Here is a 25,489-nt window from a genome sequence, read left to right on the forward strand (position 1 = left end):
TAAATCCACGTTAAAATGAATTTTACCATCTGAAATTCATGTTGAAGTGGATTCCCAAATGAGCAACAGTTGGAACTAGCTACATTAAAGGCTGGGAAAAGCATTTCAAAGGATAGGATCAAGAGTCTGTCTATGGGATGCAGATTATATATGGTTCCGTTACAGAGATACTGCACCAGGAGTAAATTGTTCAATTGTACACATTAAATGTAGGTCAATTTAAACAGATAGTTCTTTTAAAGAGGAATGTCTGAAGAACCAGTAATAGTGAGACTAGAAATGTATCTTGTTTTCCGCTGTCAAAACAACTACATTAAACATACTTGTCTGAGTGACGTAAATACTAATTTTCCAAAGTTTGTCTTAATAGTATTTTCTTAATCAATACAAAATTCTAGAAAGACAAAAGTCTAGAATTTTACAAACTTGTTCTAACTTGTAGGGTAAAATGATGTCAGATGACCTCTGAGGAAGATGACCCCTACGTTTTTTCTATGTATCAGAGTTAAATAATTTACTATGATTTCAGTGTTGCTATTAAGACATATCATTGATTAACAGATGGGCAATTAAGTATGTTCATATATTATTCATATAGCCCACCAGCATATGAGCATTCTTATTGCCTTTAAATACATTTTCAGTTTCTGCAATGACTAAGCAACCAAATCTTTTATTTCCCTTAATAACCCATTGGCTGATTGGCTAAATGTGTTACAATTTTAAAAGTAAACATATATTTTTTCTTGAGAACACATCTTCCCCTAGATATTTGAAACGTTACGTTTTAAGATGAAATATATAGAACATTTTTATCAAGTGTCAGAGACTCGGCTATGATTTTCTGCCTCTCTGCGATGGTACCACGAGGCGCCGCTCAATCACCAATAGCAGGCTTTTGGAAGAGACGTACTATAGACACGTTAGAATTACTGAGGAGGACGCAGAGCACGTGGCTGTTTAACAAGGGCAGCTACGCAGGGCGTAATGTTTAATGGCACCAGTGACAGTTCTGTGTTCCAAATTCAATAACCGAACTTAAGTACAAAGTGTGGGCATAATGACTTCATAGTAGGTACTTCTCTGTCGAAATACAATTCATTGTTCATAAACGTTAAGTCCTACCTTTAATGAACCATATGGCGGCCGAGAGACGAAGATGCATCGAAAAGGGCTCGATATGAACAGCCTATCGCAAATAAATAAACGCATTTATAAACTGCTAATTGGCGTATTAGCAATATTAACAAAACATTAACATCGCGTATGTCTGAAACTACCGTGAAACACCGTGGAGGCTGTCGTATTAAGCACTAACACATATAAACGTGTAGCCTGTGTGAAAAAATAATAAATAAATAAAGCTAATTACGGCAAACGGAGCGCTTTGTGCGCATTCTTCTTTTAAAAGATGCTAATTTCCCATTATCGGAAAAAAAACAATACACTATAGAAATGTAAAGTTACAGATCTGCTCCCTGTTTTGAAGCGTACGATATTTTGCTAAACGTTTATGTTAAGTTAATATGATGTGTTTAAAAAAACTGAAGTGCCTGAATTAAGAAAAATCTGATTGGGTGAATATAATTTTGCTGCTTGTTTCCTGGTTATGTATAGGTTACTTTATTATTATTATGACTGTTTTTGTTAGCCTCTAATTCCGCTTGGGTCTGGCTGTTGTTGCTCTCTTAAAGACATTACATTTTTTTTTAAAACAAATCGCACCGCCTTTGCTTAATTGCAGAAAATTAAATTGTGTAGCTTATTTACGTGCAATATTAATTTTATTTGTACATGAATCCCCAGCTACGTTGAGCTCTGCTTTCACTATAAATCTCAACACCTGCTGGCAAAACGTCATTCTCCTATTATTATATTGTATCTCTCGAAAGACCATACGAATATAAAAAAAGCTGTGCTATAAATCGACAACTTTATAATGATAAAGCGATGAACGATTACGAGGTGGAAAATTTTAAGTCACGTTTTTTTAAAGCTTAGAAATATAATTCGCCTACAACACCCTCGGCTAACGTGTTTAAGGCGAATAAATGTTTGATAAATATTGTAAAATTCGCGTCAAACGGTTCAGTTTTCCTTCGCTCTCCCCAAAGGGCGCGGTTTGGGGCGCGGTTACGGATGGAGCCTCATACTTTCTATCGAGCAAATCGTTGGCTACAACTTTATACGAATCACAATTACTGGGAAAACATAAGCTGCCCGGTGGTGCGCCAGTTTGGAATTATTAGTTTTTTACTATTTTGTATGTATATACGAAACAGTGGTGTGTATATATATATATATATATATATATATATATATATATATATATATATATATATATATATATATATATATATATATATATATATGCGTGTGTCTGTGTGTGTAGAGAGAGAGAGAGAGAGACTATATAGCCTATATGAAATACAAATGTAGTAGGGGTGTGACTAGTGAAATAGAGAGTATAGCAGAGTGTGCATGGATTCCGCAACAGGTCACATAATAGGGTGAACAGCTGACTCCGAGGCGTGCTGGCAGATGGTTGGTATAAGCCGGGTGGTGGTGGTGGTGGTGTGTGTGTGTGTGTGTGTGTGTTTGGTGGGGGGGCTCACATTCATTGTTTAGTTATTTGAGCCCCACGCACAGACAATAACCCCATCCAGTAGCAAGAAAAGATGGAAAAGCTTCTTCTTACAGAGAGGAAATGCTCTAAAAAAAGTTTAGAAAAATCTCATTGTTTTGGCCGTCTGCTGCTTTCTACCCGCAGATGTCAGCCGTTCAGACTCATTTAATATTCGTTTCTCTTTGTAATAGATGCATTTACTTACATTTTTTATTCAAATAATAATTCAAAGGGAAAAAACGGCAAATTAATCAAATAAGGCCTAATAATTGTTTATAAATCATAAGATCATGCGTTTAAATGTATATTTAAATACAAGATTATGCAGCCTGTATACGATTATGTAGCTAAATCTATTACAATTATTTTTTTACTCTCATTTATAAGCCTTTCGTTTTCAAAGTGGTGTTCTTTAAATAGGCTAGTCCGTAGACATTTAATGAAAACTGAGCCGAAATAGCCTAACGTCAAAAATAAAAATAAACCCTTATGTTCTAAGCGTGTCCTTTAAATATTTCAGCAGTCAGTTACTGCAAGAACGTCAAAAAAAATAGGGGGACTTTTCATTATTCCGAAAGCGGATTCGCCCCTCCTCTTTTTCGAGCTCCAGCAGATAGTATGGGTCCCAGCAGACTCTCTCAGCATCCTCCTGTTCTCAAGCATCCTCAGCAGTTACAGGGTCATCCGCAGAGCACGCGACATCTTCGGAGCACCTTGCGGATGTTTTAAGCGGCTTTATTTCTAGCAGCGGCTAGATCTGCAGACTTTGTTTGGAAAGTGTGTGTTGCTCCCGTAGAACAGGTGAGCGAGCGGACTACACACACACACACACACACACACAGCTTGAATGGGTCTCGAAGAAGGACACATCTACGCCAAGAAAGCGAGTTTCCAAGAAACTTGAAGCACGGAGCACCCCGCGGACTATCTCAGAGAATCCAGAACTGGGTTGAAATCCTTACATCTGTCTCACTGAGTGATTCGCAGGACTTCCAGAATACATCGCCCGCTTTTTACAGGCTAGTGCTTTCGCGCAAGAAGTTGCCTTGTCGGTCCAAATTTGTTTTAAATGTTCGGGAGTCAAGCTCACCCGACAAGAAACGACATCAGTGGGAAAGCGGGAAGTTTTGAAGAGGAGATGGATCCTGTTCGTTCTTGGGTGCGGAATGTCGGCGTTATTGACGCAAACATAGCGGCGCAGAGGTAGGCTCTTCAGCACTGATGGAGATACACAAATTACTTTTTATTAGGATAGGTGAAATCTGTACGTGGAAAAATATCACCGACCTATTGAAATATTTCTTTATGAACTGTCCGGTCCTTCGCGCACAAAACTGGACTACTATTTTTGACCAGCCAAAACAACAGGACAGAATTAACCTTAACGAGTCCTTAATAAGTCGATATATATATATATATATATATATATATATATATATATATATATATATATATATATATATATATATATATATATATATATATATATATATATCGTTAACTTTAAGAATGTGTTTTGTTTTCTATAACATTGCAAGAATATCTAGCAACAGGTCAGGTTCTTCTGAGGCGGTGAGTGTAAAATGATCCTGAGATTAGTAGCTTGTCAATAGCTTGAGGTGACAGAGTCACGAGCCGAGTGAAAGAGGCAAACAACACAATACACTCAAACCCGTTTTGTGTCGTGATGATATTACTTAAAACGCTTGAGCACGTCACTTGAACGGCAATTGTTCGTGCCTAACGTTCTTTGAGCACGTCTGAGCCGGTATCGAAGGACTCGTTCTATACAGCCTACACGAGTGGATAGTTTTATTATGACTCATTCAAAATCAGGTAATTAAAAGTAGACTGCTGCGGTGATAATAACGCTAGCCTATTAATAGGATAAAAGTTAAGCATCACGATGTTAACGAAAACACACGAATCTGCTATATATGAGTTTTTGTTTTTAATTGGCCGGTTTCATAATTCTATAAATGAACCGATGTGCACGGGCCAGATAACACAGTAACGCCTGGAAAACAGCCATGTAACTGCTGATGCATTTAAATCTACAGGAAAAAATGTCTTTATTATAAATGTTATAGGCTTTATTAGAACCGTTAGAGCTACACATGGGGGGTTAAAGTGTGTCCTTATACAATAAAACTATATCACATACAGCTGCAATCACAAATGTTTGGAATCGAATGTGGTGAGAGCAAGTAATAAATTATGAAAAAAATGCTATAAATTATATAGACTATATAATAATTTTTGTGCTCAAACTAACTTTGGGTTTAAATACTGTCTTCAAGGTTTTAAAGACTCAGGCACAAGCAAACATTTTTATTACCAGAATCAGTGGAAACGTGGCTTCAAATGTAGATATGTTTTTTTTTTTTTCGTTTGATTTTAATGGATTGTATTATATGACAAACTGTTATGTGAATTATATAAATCGTCTGCTTTTATTCTGCAAAACCCTACATCCACAGTGGATTGGCCTTATCCCGTGCTCACTTTGAAAAGCAGCCTCCCTCCAATCTCAGAAAGTCCAACTTCTTCCATTTTGTCCTGGCGCTCTATGACCGCAACGGACAGCCTGTGGAAGTGGAGAGGACAGCGTTCGTTGACTTTGTGGAGCAGGATAAGGTATATTCTTTAACTTGACTCACGCGATCAAACATGTTTGACGATGCTTCTACAGTTCAACATAGATTTAAAGCTCGCGCTTTGCGAGAGGAAACAAAACTGTAACATACAGAACATAAGGAATATTTCAAATGCAGGGAAATTAGTTGCATTTTAGATTACAGTGCAACATTGACCTGCATCCCGATGGTTAAAGTGAATGAGAAAGTGAATGAGTCTATAAAAAAGGTATATTGCAGTGCTTTTAGTGTTGTCATGATTTATAGACATTGCTCAATCATGAGCTCTTGTATGCGTGATTAAATGTTAATTTTGCGTAATCAAAACTTTGTTCTTTCCATGTCTGTCCTCGCTGTTCTTCTAAGGAGCAGACAGGGGAAAAGACCAATAATGGAACTCACTACAAACTCCAGCTCCTCTACAGTAATGGTATGCTCGTCCACATAGATAATTATTCTTTCTGTTGCGACATAAAGCATTCAACATTTAGTCTTCGCAGATAATTAAGTTATCATATTATGTGTAAAATAGGCATGTAAAAAATTTTGTTTTCAAAAACTGTTTCATACTATTTGATCCAATGGCAATGCTGTTCCGAATATGATTTCTATACGGCATTAACAAGGTTTGTTTGTTGCTATTGTTGACAGGTGTTCGCACAGAACAAGACCTTTATGCACGTCTCATTGATTCCGTCACTAAACAGGTAAATCATCATCTTCTTTTTAGAGGTAGAAAGCCTTTTAGCCATGAGAGACACTCTATAATGTGTTGATGACCTCTTTTTACTTCTGTTTTTTCGTGGTTCAGCCTATATCGTATGAGGGACAGAACAAGAATCCCGAGATGTGCCGTGTTCTGCTAACTCACGAGGTCATGTGCAGGTGAGGAAAAAGTAACTGAGCAATTGTATTGATCTGCAAGGTACCGTTTAATAGGGATGAATAGTTTTGAGCGTGCAGAAAATTCAGTTTTCTCTACGACGACCCACACTTTACATCAGTTTACCTACATTCTTAATAATGAAGTTCTTTATTGGCATCAATGGTTCCATGAAAAACATCCTTGGAATGGTTCTTTATAATCGCAAAAGTTTTGTTAAAGTGTTCATCATGCTGAGAAAAAAAGTTACTTTAGAAACTGTTAACTGAAAGGTTCTTGTTCTTCTATAGCATAACTAATGCTAACTTGCTATCCTAGGACGAGGCCACAACCTCATAATTAAAGCATGGTACTCAAATATTGGAAATTAATTGATGTACATAAGAAATACTACGAAATATTGAGTTGCGTTGATTTATGACTGATTTCAGCCCCTGCAGAAGACATTTGCTTAGAACATCCTCAAATTAATCCACCAAAATATTGTAAAAATACACGCTATCTTGTCTTGAGTAAGGTTAGTAATAACAGTAGGAGCTTCTGTGGTTCAATCCCTAGATGTTATAAATAAAAGAAATACATCTTCAGGAGAATTGTATGTTCAACCAAACAATAAGCAAAAGTTAATGTCTATAAAGAGTGTATGTTAGCTGGGCTAAGAGAAAGAGGAACAGCAAGTGTCACAGGAGACAGAAGAGACGGGGGTGTGCAGTGACCTCAGGCTTGAGGACAGCATTAGGGAGGGCAGAGGGGGAGTCAGAATTGGCTCTGCCCCCATTGTGTAGCCAGCAGATGCCCGAGTGGGCGCTCACAGCTGGTTAATAACAGAGCTGATGGGGAAGGGGGTGCAGAGGGCAGGCTACACAGCTGGGGAGTGACTCTGTCTGACGGGGGCTGTGGGGTGGGGAAAGGAGAAAGCATATAGGCAGATGGCCAGGGGTGGGGGCACTTTTGTTATGCTGGTGGCGTGGTGCATGAGGAGGGGGGTGTGCATAGGAGGGGGGACGTGCCCGTGAACAGACAGGAGGTCCACCGATGGGGTGTGTGTGTGTGTGTGTGTGTGTGTCTGCTCTGCGTAGGGTCGTATTTGTGCGTGTACGCTTTAGAAGTGGTGATTGAGCTTGATCATTGACAATCAATGTGACAGATTGCTTGCCTGTCTTAATTGTAGTGGTCTTATAGAGCAAGTTTTAATCACTCATTATCTTCTCTTTTTCATAAGTCGCTGCTGTGAGAAAAAAAGCTGCGGCAATCGTAATGAGACACCATCTGACCCTGTCATCATTGACAGGTAAGTCCCGTTGCAAACCTTTTCTTTTTGACTCAAACAGGAACGTGTTTAAGTTATTTATTTGTGCACACAGTCCGATTAAAGGGAAGAGATTTAATCATCATGAGGTAGCTCAATTGAGTTGTGATAAAAAATTTTGAGCTCTTAAACTAGGCCCAATAAAGTCTCTCTGGGACAAAACCTGTTCATTTGTATGTATTTCAGAAGAATATCAGAAATATATCACTTTTAGATAGTGGTTTGGGTTCTGAGAATGTCTTTCTTTATTCTTTGCCTCATTGCTTGTTTCTTGCTTAATTTATCCTCTTCCTGTACATAAAGCAACTCTTCAATGCCCCATGTAAACTATCTTGTGCATACTTTTCCCACAACCTAGCTAACGTTCAAAGATATGGATAATACAGTTTCCTTTATGCTAAGATCTTGCTTGATATCCTGTTCAAGCTAACGTTGTTTATAAAGCGTCTCTGAGGATCTGCGCTGTCAAGTCGAGAATGGAAAAAATGGACTGTTGTCTTAGATTTTTCCCAGAATTCCTTAGCACCACAGCTGTTTTTATAGTTTTCTCTCTGGTTCTTCTCTCTGCCCTGTCTGTTCTTTCTATTTTTTATTTAATTCTCCAAACATGGACAGATTTACCCAGCGTTTCAACAAAACAGTGGTTTCAGAGAGCTATGTTCCGTATTGAGAGATGCTTTCCCCCATCTCTCTGTAGCTCGCTGTTTATATTTAATACCTTTAAATACATTCATTAGATCAGAAAATTCGTAAAATTGAATTTTCAGTACTGAATTCTACATTATTTAATCTTCACTCTCTCGTTTTCTTCTTTTTTTGCCACCTAGAACCTTTTTCCCTAATATTGATATAATTAGTCAGCCTCATCAGGATACCTCCCCAATGCATGTGGGAATTGTGATCCCAAAGCACCTACACCCCCCCTCCTTTTTTAATCTGTGTCCGTTTTGTTTGGACCTGCTGCTCTGTCTGTCTGTCTCTCCACCCCCTTTCTGCCTCCACAACTAATCCAGTTATTAGCAGAAGGGGAGAGAATGGCTCTCAGCTGATCCTGAAGGAGGCTTTTGTCACATTAAGCCCCACATCTCCCCTCGGTTCTTCTTGCTGCCAGAGTTTACGGCCTAGCTTTGTAACATTACCTGTCCATATGTTATATTTCATACTAATTTTGCCACATTTGAAACCTTCATTTATGCTAGCTGGTTTGTCATTATGTCTTATCATGTGTTTGTGCCCATGTGCAAATTAAATTGATTTAAAGACCAACTTAGTCAATCCAACAGTCCATGACTGATCAATACCACCAGTGTGCTTTGGCCACATACTTTGATCCTCTAGATGAAAGCTGCTATTTTTAAAATGTCCGAAACAATAAGGATGTTAATTAACATTTCGGTTGGCCTATGTTGGTATACTGACTAAACCGATCATCAACCAAACCATCACGATCACTTGTAAAAACGTAGTATTTATTGTTTAATTGTAAAAATAACTGGGGTAAGGTATGAGTAGTTTAAGAAACCTTTCAGTTAAGTAAATGCAAGTAAAATGTCAATTTATTTTCAGTTGTGTAGTGTTGAGAAAACATGCCTAAATTGGATTAGGAAAAGTTTGTCGAAGTAGAAGCACTAATTAGAGATAATAAATGTTTCTGAAGTGCCGCTATATCCGGCCTTTGTGGTAAATGTACAGCTGTATGGCTAACAGCTTGAGGTTTAGCAAGTCAGTACCACACAGGTTCAATAAATGGATGTGTATGACCAGTGGGGGTTGAAAGAAAGAGAGGGTTGAAAGGGGATCAATCCCATAGTGGGTTTTGTGGAAACTAACTTAAATAATCAATATGGTATAATCTTGTCAATAGAATAATTAAAGCTGATGGATTGGTATGCTTATTTGTTCTTGTTTGTTTTCTTTTGTCATAACTGTTTCCGAAAGTTGTTCCGATGATTGCTGAAAAGAAGAGGAGAATAATTTAGCAACCTGCAGTATCTCCAAAGAATTTGGACGTATACCAGTCCTCTATTTTAATTCTGAGTACTAATGTGTGTACTGTACAAACATTACCTTTGAATGAATGAAATCCCGATTTCAAAATGTAACGAGAATAATAATAAAAAAGTAACAACAGTACTGGTTAGATTTTGACTCACACTGTTGACTAAAAATTGAACACGCTTGGGGTTGTTGTTTCGAAGACTGGTCTGATGTAACGCTTGATTCGCATGCTTAGTTCTCTCTGCGGTGAATACTCTGATTTGGGGGGAAAAAAAATCACAGTAATAGGAATGGTACCATCTGTCCCCACTCGCTTTGCTAATCAAACCCACAGGAGTGCGAAACTACTGGATCAATAGAAAGACAATTAACTGATCCTGAAGGGAAATTTTAGTTTTGCAGCAGAACCAACACCCAGCAAATGCTACCCACTGTAGAACATGTCAAGGGGACGGCAGAACAAAAAGCTGATCTCACGCTTGAAATTCTCTTTGGAATTTAGCACTGGTTGCATCTACTTCTCTGGATCATATTTTAAGATTTAACGTTTCTAAACTCGGATTGAAATCCATCTGCTTTAAATACAATAGATTGAGCATGAATTGGAAAGGTGATTTGAGTCACTGCTGCGAGGAACAGTGCTGCCTATGGTGTTAAAATATAATGTCCGTGGCTAATCCATAGCAAATGTGTACACATGCAGACAGGAGTGAGGGGGGAGCGAGAGGGAGGAAATGTGTTGAAGGAGAATGGGAGGCATAAAATAGTAGAGAGACTGACAGGGCTCACAGCAGGCCCGCTGGGAAGCTGTCAATGGCCCTATCAACCCCGACCCGAGTCCGGACAGAGTCATCACACACACACATAGACATATGCACACAGATTGTCTGATCTCTGACAAATGCACGTCAATGATGCAAACTAATTCAGGGCATCTGTTCTGATGAATATATACCAAAAGCTGCAGTATGCACAAAAACGGAATACATTTCTGCAGAGAAAGTGGGACATTGAGGCACGCAGATTTTAGCTTGGAGGACGAGATCTTCTGGATCTCCTCCAGATTGCTGGCAAGCAGACACACACACAAACAAACATAGGGGCCAGGCTAGCACCAGGGGGCATCATTAACTCATTAGTGAAATTTAAGACAGTCAAGCACTGGTGCCTTCACACACACACACACACACACACACACAGGCTCACATATATATCTCTACCCATGACAGCATGTGATGCAGAGGGTTAATTTTATCAGACAGGTATTTATAGGTAAAATATCTCAAGATGAGTGGACCCATCGCATTTTTTATGGCACTTAAAATGTCTTGAGCTTTTCTTTTTTTTTTTTTTTTTTTTGAAAGCTGCATCGCTAAACTCACATCAAGCTGTTCTGTTTGAGATGCTCAGTAAAGTGAGTGCTGGCATCCTCCATTCAATCCCCCCCTTCACACAAACACACTCCCAATTTGGAAACAGATGTTGTTTGTCAGATCCTATCATTACTGGCTAATTAAGCAGACATCTTTTCCTTCTTTTCTCCTATCTGCCACTCCTGTATTCATGCATATTGCCCTGCCTTTGTTTCCCCACAAAGATGAAGGCTTCAGATTTTTTTTTTCTCGTTAAATAAATAAATCTGTGCTTACACAGACATACTCGGGCAAGCATTGAGCATTATAACATTTTTTTTAAAACATATCTGGGACCATACCAGAAATGTAGCAATTTATTCGCTTGTTTGTTTTATAATATGTATATATATATATATATATATATATATATATATATATATATATATATATATATATATATATATATATATATATAGTTATATGTGGTTGGGGCTTTAGGGTGATTCATTTGTATGAATCAAATTTAGTGATCAAATTATCAAAGTATCTTTCTTAATATGTTTTTGTATTCGCTGACATTTCTTTGTCCCACTGATGGTCATGAAATATGGAAGATGAGTCAAATAGTCATGTGACTGAAAAACCTTTTTACAAAGTGCTTTACAGAAAATATGCATGAGCATTCACGGAAACAAAATGAGAATAGGAAATGAAAATGCTTAATTAGGGGGAAAACTCTAGTTAACTAGTATTTCTTGAGGCACTTTTTTATAGTGCTGTGTGAGCCATAGATAGTAAAAGAGTTTTCCTAGCTAACGACCATAATGACAAAAAACCCCACAGAACACTTATGTTGTTAAATTAATATAAAATAGATAAGTTTCTGTGCCATTCTGAGCAAATGTGTCACGAGCATGTCAACTTGTGTTTAAAAGTTCAGATTTCCTTTCCTCAAATGAAACACAACACTGTGAAAACCTGCATTTTCAGGCTTCGCACACCTTGTTGAGCCCGTGCCATGTGCATGATGGCAATTTTTTAAACACTTTTTATCACTTACATTGTCATGCTGATAATAAATAAAATACTGAAGAATGTAATAAAGAATTTTTGCACATTTTTAATAGGCTAATGTAAAACGAAGGCTCCCGTGAGTTCTGATACATTTTTTCAAGCAGATAATGAAAACGATCTTTTTTTTACACACAGTGTGCTGGTTGGTTGCTTTTATTTTTCTTAGTTGTGAAAGCACGTGTGAAAGGTCCTGGTGTGGTATGTGGTGATGGAGGTATTGATTTTTAGAGCTTCTATGCGTGCCCTGTTAGTGGGGTCAGAGGTTGGGAACGTGCCCTGTTAACCCCTCGACCAGTCTGGCCCCAAAGTCTGCCAAGGGATTCTGGGAGCCCAGAGTATTTATGACCAGCCCTAACTAACCTCTGCTACCCAAAACCCCTCCGAGGCTCCCCCACAATCCTCACCTACAACACACTATTCAGCACAACATTTTATCCTCCTTTTTGTTGTTATTGTTTTTTGGGGTTTTTTTTTTTTTTTGGATTGCTTATTTGATGATGAATCCAATAGATACAGAACAGTAATACATGTATGTATACAAAAACGTGAGTATCAGTGCATTATTGCCGTACATCATGGTTTGCGTCTTCACAGTTACATTCAAAATGTTGTTTTGGTTTGCACGATGTTGTGATATAAATCTGAATCTTCGTGCAAACAAGTGGCTATTCTCACAAACATGTGGCATGCAGTCGTTGATGTATTGCTGCTCAAACTTTTCAGCATGTCAGTGTTTCGATGCTGCACATCTGGTTTCCTAATTTTCCTTCCCCCTCTCCCTCTATGTCATGACACTGTTTTGTTTTTCTAAGACGGAATGGGAGGGAGGTGAGATGGACAGGGGAAATACTGATGAGTGATGGTTCCGAATATCCGAATAATGTCTCTTTCTCAGCTTTTGTTTCAGTCCGTGGTCAGCATTCTGTCTAATAATGGATATTACTTGCTGTTCAAGTGTTAAATGCTATCAGATTTACTCAATTTTCTGCTAAAGTCTGCTAAAGAAATGGCAAAATCAATCAAAATGATTTATTTAAAATATTTTTAATTGGTATTAATTATTTAATTTATAATGTATTTAATTAATTTTCTATATAATTGCAGTAATAGTAATCAAATCTATGCATCTTTACCAAGCCTGCATTTATTTAATAAAAAAGTAAATATTATAATTTTATAGTAAAAAAATATATATCTTTCAGAATCATATATATATATATATATATATATATATATATATATATATATATATATATATATATATATATATATATATATATATAACTATATAGTTACTCATCACACAAATTTTTATGTTTATTTATTCAACACTTTTACATAATTTGTATGTCACTGAATGTGTGTGTGTGTGTGTTTCTACATATATTTTCTATATATATATATATATATATATATATATATATATATATTATATCTAAATATATATATATATATATATATATATATATATATATATATATATATATATATATATATATATATATATATATATATTTATATATATTATAGTCATTGTGCATATATAATAATCTCATTGCAAAATATTTATCATAGCCCACTATGAAGACTACTCCAAGAAATCTAGATATCACATCAGTGCAAAACTTGCATTGTTATTATGAAACTTTTCCTCGTGACAAAACTGAGATAGAGGGGTGTTGTGCTGAAGTTGCAAGGTTTTCCAGGAGTCCTAATTAATTATGCAAGATGGGTCTAATTATGATGCAGTGAATGGATACATGGCAGAAGGTGCAAGGCAGTGAGGCTTAGAGATTTGCATGCTAAGTGAGTGGGGGAGTGACTAATGCATGTTAATGTGTGCGTTTCGATGTGCTTTCATTTGCCTGCTTGCAGCTGTGCTCTATGATTTCATTAAGGACTGAAAAGTTTATCATGTAGTTAAAGTGAATGGTACGTGGAGCACGGGTATGAAACAGCTAACAAAACCCTGAAAGTGTGTTGTGAGAGGGTTGCCAGATAGTGGTTCGGATGCACTGTTTATGGGCTAACCTCTTGCAAACTTGCTGAACAAAAATTAGCAAGCACGCTTGTTCAATCTCAGATATTTTATCGGCTCGACTTATTCACCCTGATTATGGGATGGACTGGTTCTGTGGTTCCTGTCTGGAAAATTATTTTAAACTTTTACAAGTTATCAAACTTTTACAATTAATACAGAATGTGAATGGTCTGCCCAACTCAATCCAAGCAGCTGAGTTCTTAGCCATCTTCAAGGATCGGCTAAAAAAACATCTCTTCCACCTTTATTTGACCCTAAACAACAACACTTTAAGAAAACTGTTTTCTTTTTGTTGATTATATAATTAAATAAATGTTGTTTGAAAGGTTTAAAAAAACCCTCTATCACTAGCTCTCTAATCTTTTCTAATATATATATATATATATATATATATATATATATATATATATATATATATATATATATATATATATATATAAACCTTGCTATGTGTACTGCGTTACAACGTGTACTAACAGAGACTTTTCATAGCACTTGCACATTATTGCTCTTTTGTTGATTTAGATTTTTCCATTGCCCTCATTTGACACTTTTGATAAAAGCATCTGCTAAATGACTATATGTAAGTGTAAATGTAATACTCATCAAGTGGTTTACATTTTGTCTGTTTGTTTTTTCTTTGTGTGTGTGTGTTTCCCACAGATTTTTCTTGAAGTTTTTCCTAAAGTGCAATCAAAATTGCCTGAAGACAGCAGGGAATCCCCGAGACATGAGGAGATTTCAGGTATTAATCATTCATTTGCAAACTAATGGTATTTGAAAAATGCAGAAATAGTTCACAATGAGTTGTGTCTAATATATATAAAATATCCAAACATCCTTAAACTCCTTAAACTTTTTCACATATCAAGTGAATTTGCTTTAGACATTACTGTTTGTCAGAGAATGTATCTCTTAAATGTGTATTTTTTACACATTAAGATGCTTTATGTACAGTTTAGAAAACAAGCAAGCAAAAACATGAAAAAGAAATACATTCTCTGAAAAGTCTTAATATTGTATGCAATTTTGATTATCTTGTTTCATGTTTTTCTACTGGAAGGCAACTTACCAATGAACTCTATGCGCAATGGTAGCTTTTCTTATCATTTTTGATAACACATACAGCAGTTCTTCAGGGGCCAGGCTTGTGTTATGTAGTTTTGAATAAAAAGAGAGTGTGATACAGATTAAGTGTCTGAATGCAAAATCTCATAAGAGACAGAGGGTGATCAGAGAAAAATCAGAAAAGTATGAGAAGCAAGGATCAGGAAATCAGCCAAGGTGCTTCAGGAAGTTGTCAGGGTTTGAGTGATGGGCTCCAGATGGGGAAGGTCAGGCTCTGTGACCCAGGAAGTACTCACTGGGGACCCTCCTGCTTTACTTCCTCCCACTTGTCTTTCACTACTGGAGCCACAATCGGACATTTCATCCCTCACTCTTCATTTCCCTGATGTCCTTGCTTATTCATTTTTGTGCATTTAATTTTTTTGTGAGTTTACATGTTGTTTTTCATCTCTAGCAATTATGCTCTCATTGGCTTCATATGATCTTTTGTTTCACTTTGAAACCACTTAATTAAAACCACATTGGTATATGGTTTAAAACCAAATTATTATAATTATTTATTCGAGTGTAGATCATGAGCTTGTCAGTGATTTGTTTTATTCATTAAATGGTTCATATAATGCTCTTGAAGGCAACTGATTCAAAAAGAGCTATAAAACATTTCATTTTAAATCAACAGTAAGCGTTTCTGTAAGAGTATAGAACTGGGAATACGCATTTCCCTCATAAATTCCTTATTGGCTGATTAATAGTTTAAGTTTAGATATTGGGTCGGATTAGGGATGTAGAATAAGGTCATGTAGAATAAGGCATTAATATGTGCTTAATTACTACTGATAAATTGCTAATATTGTAGTAATATGCATGTTAATAAGCATCTAGTTAAGAGACCCTAAAATAACGTGTTACTGAAGTTTCTAAAGAGGGCATTGCTAGGATATCATCAATCATATTTTGAAATTAGAATTTTTTTTTACTTATGGCATGACATCTAAAGGTTGTACCGCACAAATCACCTTTAAACTCTTTGTATTATTAATATGTCTTTCTTTGCATTCCAATAGGTGGTTTTGTCAACTACAGTCAGTGTGGATGGACCTGTGCTAGCAATTTCTGATAATATGTTTGTGCACAACAACTCTAAACATGGACGTCGCTCTCGTAGAACGGATTCTAATGAGACGGTGGAGAATAGCATGGAATACGGTGAGATTCAGAAATTACTTTAAAAGCTACATTTAATTGTCGAGATTTACATTAAACCGAAGTTTTCACCATGAAGCCGGAAGGGCAGCTCTAAGTTATCTGAAAGAGTAGAAGCGAGTAGCTCTGTGGTCAAGTAGAACTTATATTTTTTCATTTTTTTCCACCTTTAATGTCATTTTCGTTGTTGCCGTTTCTCTATTGCAGCTACTCCCTGCATTAAAGCCATCAGCCCCAGTGAAGGTTGGACTACAGGCGGGGCTATGGTAATTGTGATTGGAGAAAACTTCTTTGACGGTCTGCAGGTGGTGTTCGGGAGCATGCTCGTGTGGAGCGAGGTATGCACTTGTACATACTTTCTCTACAGGGAAAGATTTTATAATATTTTGTGAATTGACTCAAGGACTGAGCACCAGCATTCTGTCACAATTAAGTTTAAGAGGTTGTCTTTATTCATGCAGTTAATCACTCCTCATGCTATCCGAGTTCAAACTCCTCCTCGACACATACCAGGGGTTGTAGAAGTTACGCTGTCTTACAAATCCAAGCAGTTCTGCAAAGGAGCTCCAGGACGCTTTATTTATACAGGTGATGCCTTACCTGTTTCCTTTATCAAATTACATACTGTTGGATTTATGCAGACGGTGGAATATGTAGTCTAGAGGGATGAATGGATTCTTACTTAGTGTTGTTATCTCTAGCGCTGAATGAGCCAACTATTGACTATGGTTTCCAAAGACTTCAAAAGCTGATCCCTCGACATCCTGGTGACCCCGACAAATTGGCAAAGGTTTGAAAATATTGCTATATGCTCACGACATATACTATAAAGTGTATAAAGTACAAACAAACATTTTTTTTGTTCTGATATTCTCTCTTTTAGGAAATGTTACTCAAAAGAGCAGCAGACGTTGTTGAATCACTCTATGGAAATGCCACCAGCAATCAGGTAACCACTGAATTGCAGTAGATATAATGTTAATTAATGAGTTAATAATATTGATTTCCTTTCGGATGTTGAGTATGGCCGTGCAGGAATATGTGCTTTAGAAGGACAAATAAACCAATATGTTAGTTATAGGTATTGTAATGAGCAATTATTTAGCATGTTACCCTTTGGCATGGACTCCTCAAGTTTCCTCTGATCATCTCAACGTGAATAGTATTCAACATAACATAAAAATGTTCTATAGAGTATGATTTGTACTTCAAGCAAGGAAATGTGGTTAATTAAACAAATTAGCTTATTTGCAACTACAAATGAATCTTTGATGTTCTGTTGGAGCAGGACATGTTGCTGAAACGGGCGGCAGACATAGCTGAGGCTCTGTACAGCGTGCCACGACCTCACAGTCAGCTGCAGGCCATGCCAAGTTCTCCCGTCCATGGCAGCGTCATGGGCCTCAGCTCTTATCCCACCCAGCTGGGTGTAAGCATTGGAGAACCTGGGCAAACCAGCAGCCAAGGTGACGACCCTAAGACAACTGGCCTACTGTTCAGAAGTCTGTCTCATTCATCGATCTTTCACATGAATACACATTTTTATGATACCTTTTGAACAGTTTTAAGGGTTAAATGATTTTTCATCATTGGATAAGAAAAGTCTCCAGAATTAATTTACAGATATAGTTGTTTTTAATTTAATATTTGCTTTATATTATTAAACAATCATAACCTACTGAATCATTAAACTTTACATAACACCAGCATATGTGATATTTTCTTACACGTACATCTGTTTATCTCTTAGTATGAGAAAACATCTGTTTTCCATCTTTATGGTTTTAAAAAATTATTTGTGGCGTGGCTTGAGATCGCAAGTGTCATTACAGTATAAACGAATAGACATAAGAACGTATATAATCATACCTGAAATTATTGATTGTTTATGTTGCTAAGGGTGCTGCTAAGTGATACACGGAACCATTGAGTGAAGAGGTCATGGAAGTGCTGTCTGACCAATCAGAATCCAAGACCTAACCGTTTTATATATATTAAAATATACTGGTTCTACAAGGAAACATGTTTTTCGTGGTGACGTGTTTGTAACATATTTTGGTGTTCCAAATATGTGTGTGTGTTTCCTTCAGATTAACAGGCATACACTTATGACCAAATTTCTCTTCGCTCTTTTTCTTTTATGGGCACTTCTTTTTATCTTCCTTTCAAAAGCACATTAACATGCAAATTAAATACAGTGTATGGATACACTGTATAGAATGGAAATACCAATTTATGGGCATTTTACACAAGTTGCATGCATTAAAATATTATTTCAAAGTTTGCTTGGACAATTGATTCGTGAAAAGAGAATTTTTATTTTATTAAATTTTTTTGCCTGTACAAGTTTTTTTTCTTCTTCTTCTTTAACTTAATCCTGGTGTTCTCTACAGAGGGCATAGCATGAAATCAGACCCCCACCCCCATTTTTTTCTCTTCATTTGTTTCATTGTGCTATTTTTTAAGAAAAAAAAATAGTTCATTGAGCCTAATCTCTCTTTTTTTTTAAGGTTACAACCGAAACCCAAGCAGTTTGTCACCGCGGGGCTACCCTTCAGCATCAACCCCTCAACAGTCAGGTTATGGATCCAATGGAGGCATGAGTGCGAGTTACGGAGCCGTGCCCATGAGTAGTCTGGGTGTTTCAGGGTCACCTGGCTTTAACAGTGCCTCACCAAACAGCTCTCCTTATGCTAGTGAGTTTTTTGCTTTTAGTTTAACTTAGATCCTTTGCGCCTGTCATTTTTAATGATCCTTTCTCTGAAAATACAGAATGAATTTTGACAACGATCAAAAAATCTTTGTTTTCAGTCATGCCGTCTAGCCCCACCGTGCCTGGTTCCAGTTCTTCATCCTCCCTTTTGCCTTTTACGTCTTTCCCATCCTCGAACAAACAAAAAAGTGCCTTTGCTCCTGTCCTGAGACCGCAGGGTTCACCATCACCTGTTTGCCAGACCTCGGGAGGCTCTAGCTTTAGAGGTACTAGAGATCTTCTTTCTTTTGATCGAGGTTCTGTAAGCCCTTGGTAGCACATTACAAATCATACTTTATTTGTTCAACTTTCCAAAATGACATGGCATTATTTTTGGATACTGTGCTAATTAAAGGAATAGTCAACCCAAAATGTAAAAATGTACTTGCCGTCAGAATTAGTTCCTTGTAGAACAGATTCTGAGAATTTCACATCACTTGCTCAACAGTGGATCAACTGCGGTGAATGGGTGCCGTTAGAAAGAGAGTCCAAAATTAAAACATCACACAAATCCAGACAGGCATAGTGAAATAACTGTTTACTCAATGATCTGATATAGCTATATGTTACCGTTATAACCTCTTTTTCTTCATCATTTCCAGCAATGACAGGCCTTGTGGTTCCCCCAATGTAGAGGATTTTTCATTCATAAGCTCTGCAGTTAGTGGCTAAAACTGGACTGACACCAATGTTGTCTCTCACAAGCCACAATGAGTGAAAAAGATCTTCTGATGATGACCCATCAAGATTATTAGAGACCACAACGACATCTTCAGAAGATTTTGGGAACCTTCTTAAAACATGTCCGCTCTATGCACACCGTTTGCCTCTGATTGCGAGGAGGTTGCCAAAGGGATGGTGTTACTTAAAGGTTCTTCCAGCCACAAAATGCCAAAAGAGGAATAATTTTATCGGAAAACATAAGACTCGAGACTGTTACACATTTCTGGCCATATGTTCTTGACAGACACGTTGGTCAATAGACTTTCACCGCAGTAGATGCCAGTAAAAGGGATGTCAGTTGTGTCAGAACAGTTTTTATGCTGATAGATCTACATCCCTCAACTGAAATTGTGTTTTTTGAAAGCATATATCAGGCTTTTCATTTAGAGAAACAGAAAATGTCTATTTAGGTTTAGGTTTATGAACTGATTACCTCATATATTGACTTATTTAATGACAGAAACTATATAAGTTATATTTTTAGGTTAAGTACTAATATAAGGAACCATAATTGTATTTGCTATTGTTATTGTTATCTAATTGTATTTGTTTTTCTGTAAACCTTTTATATGTTGTCATTTTGTTATTCATATTAAAATAGTGACTGTAGATTTTTACATGTACAAGAGTTTTGTTGTTAAATGTACAGGGAATGTTTTAGTCATTTTTAACTTTATTAAGAAAGTGTTTGTTAGAATCTACTTTGTCAAGTCAAGAGGACAAGAACATGAAGGATTAATAATTCTGTTCAATAGATCAGTGATCACCACCACTCTCAGATTTATAGCGGTAGATCAGATCTTGTTATTTATGAACGTGTTTTCATATTATTAGCGCTTCAAAATATTTCTGGGATGCACTAAAAGCTTTTTCCCCTTCCGCATGCCCATTAATTCCCATCAAACCAAATTCATGGCTGTAGTTAGAGAAATGATTCACCCCCAAAATGAAAATGTGCTGAAAATGTATTTCCCCTCAGGCCTTGACGTAGATGACATTGTTTCTTCATTTGAACAGATTTTGGTAGCATTTCATCGCTTAATGGATCCTCTGCGATGAATTGGTGCTCGCAGAACGAAATCGAACAGCTGATAAACATCAACAATATTCACAGTAATCAACAAGTAATCCTCACAAATTAAAGAAAAGCTTTGCGTGTGATAAAGAAATAAGTGATTTTAAAACCATTACTTGAATCTGAGGAGAGAGATGTGCACAGATCAAACACAGTTAACAAGTAAAAACAGCTCCAAACAAATATGAGGGTGAGCTTTGGTTTGAGAAAACCTAAGTGATAGATTATAATGGAGTGCAGAGTGGTATTTTGGACAGAAGCGATGGTTTAAAGTTAAAATGTCTTCATGAATGCAATTGATTTTAACTTATGGACCGGAGCCATGTGAATTAGCTACTTGTTTTAGCTAGACTTTCTCAAAATCACTTTTTTTGGACGGCATGATTTCCAGAATTTTCATTTTTGGAGGCATGCCATTAAGTGTATTTAAAGGCATGTTGAGTGATAGAGAGCTTCACTAGTTGGGTTAGCAAAATCCTTCGTATCTTTATCAAAATTCGTATCTTTCGCTGCATATTCTGCCTAAATGTGTATACAGCACACAGACAGTTTGAGCAAAACGGTATATAATCTCAATAATTATCAGTACTTTGACATTAGATTAGATACCCACTGAGTTGCTGGAGTTAAACGCAAAGGGTCAAAGGTTTAAGCCATGGATTTGGACGATACATGTTTTTTTTTGTAACATTAGAGGCCACACATTTGTCGAATCCTTTATTGAAGTACATTACAACTCTTCCAGGTTCCCACCTCCTCTCTGGGTCCCCTGGGCGTCGATGGCAGATGGAAAACACAAAAAGAGTCCCTTGTGTGTCTCTCAAAACAAAAACAGAATGTTTCTCTCACACACATGTGCTAAATACATTTTGGCCAGGCGTCCAATTCCACATAAATCTGTAGTACATGTGCTTCTTATTTTTGTCAGAATATGGAATAGGCTTACATGCTTCCGCACCACTGTATCAGAGAACGATCATTTATTATTAAAGTGCCACCATTTTGACAACTATTTTTTACTTGCTAATTTTCTATACGTTTCAATGAATAACTGGGTCGTTATGATTAAACACAATTATACACTGGTGTTTGTTCTAAAGGTATTATATGATTTAAAATGCGGCTATTTCTATTTCATAAAATCTTCAATTTCTCATCCACCATGTCATTTACCATTTAACTGACTTTTGCTTATATATGACACGCACGTGTTTGGCGTGCATATGATACGAAATTTGTTGTTATTCCCCACAACCCCGATCCTATCCATCTCGTAGAAATATACACGGCGAAGTTCACTTTTGGGGATCTATACCGCGACTAAAAATGCTATAAATTAAGTAAAGATAGAATACAAAAACAAACAAACAGCAACAAAAATACACCACAGCTTCAAATATCTGAAACGTGAGAGAAGCATGCACTGGGATGAATGGATTTGTGTGAACCGACATATAACTGAAGTCTTAATTATCCTGAGACGGTTGCTGGTTGAATAACGAATTAAACTCATTCCAAGTGGCAGCAGATGGATACCACACAATGCCCAGCGATAGAGGAAAATCCACTAGCTAATTGTCTTGGAGTCTGTTGGGCCATCAATCACCCACAGCTCGAAGCAGCATTCAGTCTATGGAAAAGCATGCCTGCAGTCATATAATATCATTACCTTTATGCTTAATTCACCACGATCACAGATGAGCACTGGGTGAGGGAGACAAAGTGACTGTTGCTCTCACATTCGAGTGGTTTGAGTTCAATTTGAGATCAAATTATAATAAAAAGGAGGATGAGGTTAAAAGGAAATTGTCATAGTATGTATATAAGAAAATGATAAAAGTATGTAACTCACGATTCTGCTGTTGTTTTAGGTGTAAGTGCATTATTGGTTTACTTTTTAATATCATTTTGTTTTCTGGAAACTCGAGGAGAATCTGTCACTTATGCTTTCCGTACTTCCTAAACGTATTGCTGCATGATTCTCGATGATTGCATCAAGCAAAACATTTCTTCAGAAACTAATTCAAACAAACAAAAACCTGATAAATGCATGTGTGATTAAATATGCAAGGGCATATATGATGATTATTCATTAATTAATAGAGGTTGCGGATGTTCTCTCTCATGCATTAATTACACCCTTATTAGCATATCAATTAGATGAATCAGAGATCATGTAATTAAAATCCAAGTAGGAGCACCTGCTGCCTCTGTTTATGTTTGTGTGTGTGATAGCATGCCTTTGGTTGAGCATACACTTGTCAATCAATTGCCTCTTTATTTTGTTGGCCTCTGATGGAATCTTTCATATTTAGATATTTTAGAATATGCTTGTAAAAGAAGTCGCTTTGTTCAATATTTCAGATTGTCTTTATATGAACATTTTTATTATAACATTCTATGAAGCAATGCAATAAATGAATAAATTCGTGGTTTTCAAGGTATCATAGTTTCACAGAAGAACACCTGTTCTTGAGTTTATGAAGGCTTGCTCAGGCCACTAATCTCTTTTGGTATGGGTCCACCTGCTGGCCACAAGATGCTCCAGCAACTCCATTCTAGTTATTGTTCATCATATTGCAGATACAGTACCTAATAATACATAAAGTAAGTGTCTTTTCTAATGTAACTGTCAGTGAGCGGTCTGAGGCGTGCGAATCCATGTGCAGGCTTTTATTAAACAAAGGCATGGTCATAACAGGCAGGCCAAACAGGGTTAACAGATATATAGGAGGCGAGGCAATAACGAAATCCAGAGACAGGCAGAAGGTCAGGTCAGGCGGCAAACGATCAGAGAATCAGAGAACAGACAGGGTCAAAACCAGAAACAATAATCCACGAACGATATAACTACAATACAACAGGCGAAACAATGCAACCTGCAGGTGAGTGGCTTGCTACAGTTTTTATAGTCCTGGAACAGGAAGTAGCAGCAGAGGGAGTGATCGTGAGATCACCCAGGGTAAGAGCTCCTCTGCTGCTGGCTTGGTGACATAGCCCCCTCCTAGGAGCGACTCCTGGCGCTCCATAAAACAAACAAAAACACTGTGAGCTTGGGAGGGGGTTCCGGGAGGGGGTCAGCAAACGGAGTCCAGGGAGGAAGAGACGGAGGGAGGAGCCAGGGAGAAGACAGGAGTCCGGCGCGGGAGGCGATCCCGAGCCCAGCTATGGTGGTCAACGGTGGAGCCGACGGAGGAGGAGCCATGGAAGAGGAACAGCCATCGACTCCATGGTGCCGACCGACGGGCGGCGGAGCAGGTGGTCGGGGAGACTGAGGCGGAGGCGGAGAGCCGAAGAGCCAGGCGACACAGCGGCGCTGGAGGTCCTAGGCGGTACCGCAGACCGGCGACTGATGCGGAGACGACGGGGGACGAAGGACGCCGCGGCGGAGCCAGAGCGACAGAGGACTGAGGTGGAGCCGGGGAAGGAGGAGCCTGACAGAGCCGGAGGGATGGAGGGACGAGGCGGCTGGAGGAGTGGAATCCTGAGGCGGCGGATGGTCGACGACCGACCAAGCGTAGCCGGAGAGGCGATGGAGCCTGGTGAAGCTGGTGGATTGACGGAGCACGGTAGAGAGGAGGGAGCTAGGAGCCTAAGGGAAGCCGGCGGGTCTACAAGCCGAGGTGGAGTCTGGGACTCGGAGGCGGGACGGTGAAGCGAGGGATCCTTCACCCACGGCGGCGATGGAGACTGGCAGACCCGTGGCGAGCTCCAGGTGGAGGGCAGAGGATGAGTGCAGGGGCTGCTGGGATCCATCGTCGACGTGTGGTAAGGGGTGGGAAGGTGGGTTAACTTGAGGAGGCGCCGCGAGGCGCGGGCACTGGACGGGCGCACGCAGGCGCGGGCACTGGAGGCTTTGCACGCAGGCGCGGGCACTGGAGGCTTGGCACAGGCGCCGGGCACTGGAGGCTTGGCACGCAGGCGCGGGCACTGGAGGCTTTGGCACGCAGGCGCGGGCACTGGAGGCTTGGCACGAGGCGCGGGCACTGGAGGCTTGGCACGAGGCGCGGGCACTGGAGGCTTGACACGAGGCGCGGGCACTGGAGGCTTGACACGCAGGCGCGGGCACTGGAGGCTTGGCACGAGGCGCGGGCACTGGAGGCTTGGCACGAGGCGCGGGCACTGGAGGCTTTGCACCGCAGGCGCGGGCACTGGGAGGCTTTGCACGAGGCGCCGGCACTGGAGGCTTTGCACGAGGCGCGGCACTGGAGGCTTGCACGAGGCGCGGGCACTGGAGGCTTTGCACGAGGCGCGGCACTGGAGGCTTTGCACGAGGCGCGGGCACTGGAGGCTTTGCAGGCAGGCGCGGGCACTGGAGGCTTTGCACGAGGCGCGGGCACTGGGCAGGCGACATCCATCTTGGGAAGCGGCTCTGGGCAGGCGACATCCATCTTGGGAAGGCTCTGGGCAGGCGACATCCATCTTGGGAAGCGTGCTCTGGGCAGGCGACATCCATCTTGGGAAGCGGCTCTGGGCAGGCGCACCATCTTGGGAAACGGCTCTGGGCAGGCGACCATCTTGGGAAACGGCTCTGGGCAGGCGACCATCTTGGGAAACGGCTCTGGGCAGGCGACCATCTTGGGAAACGGCTCTGGGCAGGCGGCATCCATCTTGGGAAGCGGCTCTGGGCAGGCGGCATCCATCTTGGGAAGCGGCTCTGGGCAGGCGGCATCCATCTTGGGAAGCGGCTCTGGGCAGGCGGCATCCATCTTGGGAAGCGGCTCTGGGCAGGCGGCATCCATCTTG

The 25,489-nt window shown here is 39.0% G+C and overlaps 1 protein-coding gene across 2 annotated transcripts; it reads left to right on the top strand.

Moving 5' to 3' along the window:
* Positions 1-3,293: 3,293 nt before the first annotated feature.
* LOC122344954 (transcription factor COE2) lies at positions 3,294-19,953 on the top strand. 2 transcript variants are annotated; one of them, XM_043238626.1, is made up of 16 exons: positions 3,294-3,829; positions 5,107-5,263; positions 5,635-5,692; positions 5,914-5,969; positions 6,074-6,147; positions 7,368-7,436; positions 14,586-14,667; positions 16,055-16,196; positions 16,401-16,531; positions 16,655-16,781; positions 16,895-16,983; positions 17,077-17,142; positions 17,482-17,659; positions 18,704-18,889; positions 19,005-19,172; positions 19,548-19,953. In XM_043238626.1, exons 1-16 carry the CDS (start codon positions 3,696-3,698, stop codon positions 19,577-19,579), a joined length of 1,749 nt encoding a protein of 582 aa, XP_043094561.1. In that variant the 5' UTR covers positions 3,294-3,695; the 3' UTR covers positions 19,580-19,953. The 2 variants fall into 2 exon arrangements, with proteins under 2 accessions (XP_043094561.1, XP_043094560.1); XM_043238625.1 differs by having other exon boundaries at positions 19,005-19,953.
* The last annotated feature ends 5,536 nt before the right edge of the window (positions 19,954-25,489 follow it).

This window comes from Puntigrus tetrazona, chromosome 5, assembly GCF_018831695.1.
Source record: "Puntigrus tetrazona isolate hp1 chromosome 5, ASM1883169v1, whole genome shotgun sequence".
NCBI lineage: Eukaryota > Metazoa > Chordata > Actinopteri > Cypriniformes > Cyprinidae > Puntigrus > Puntigrus tetrazona.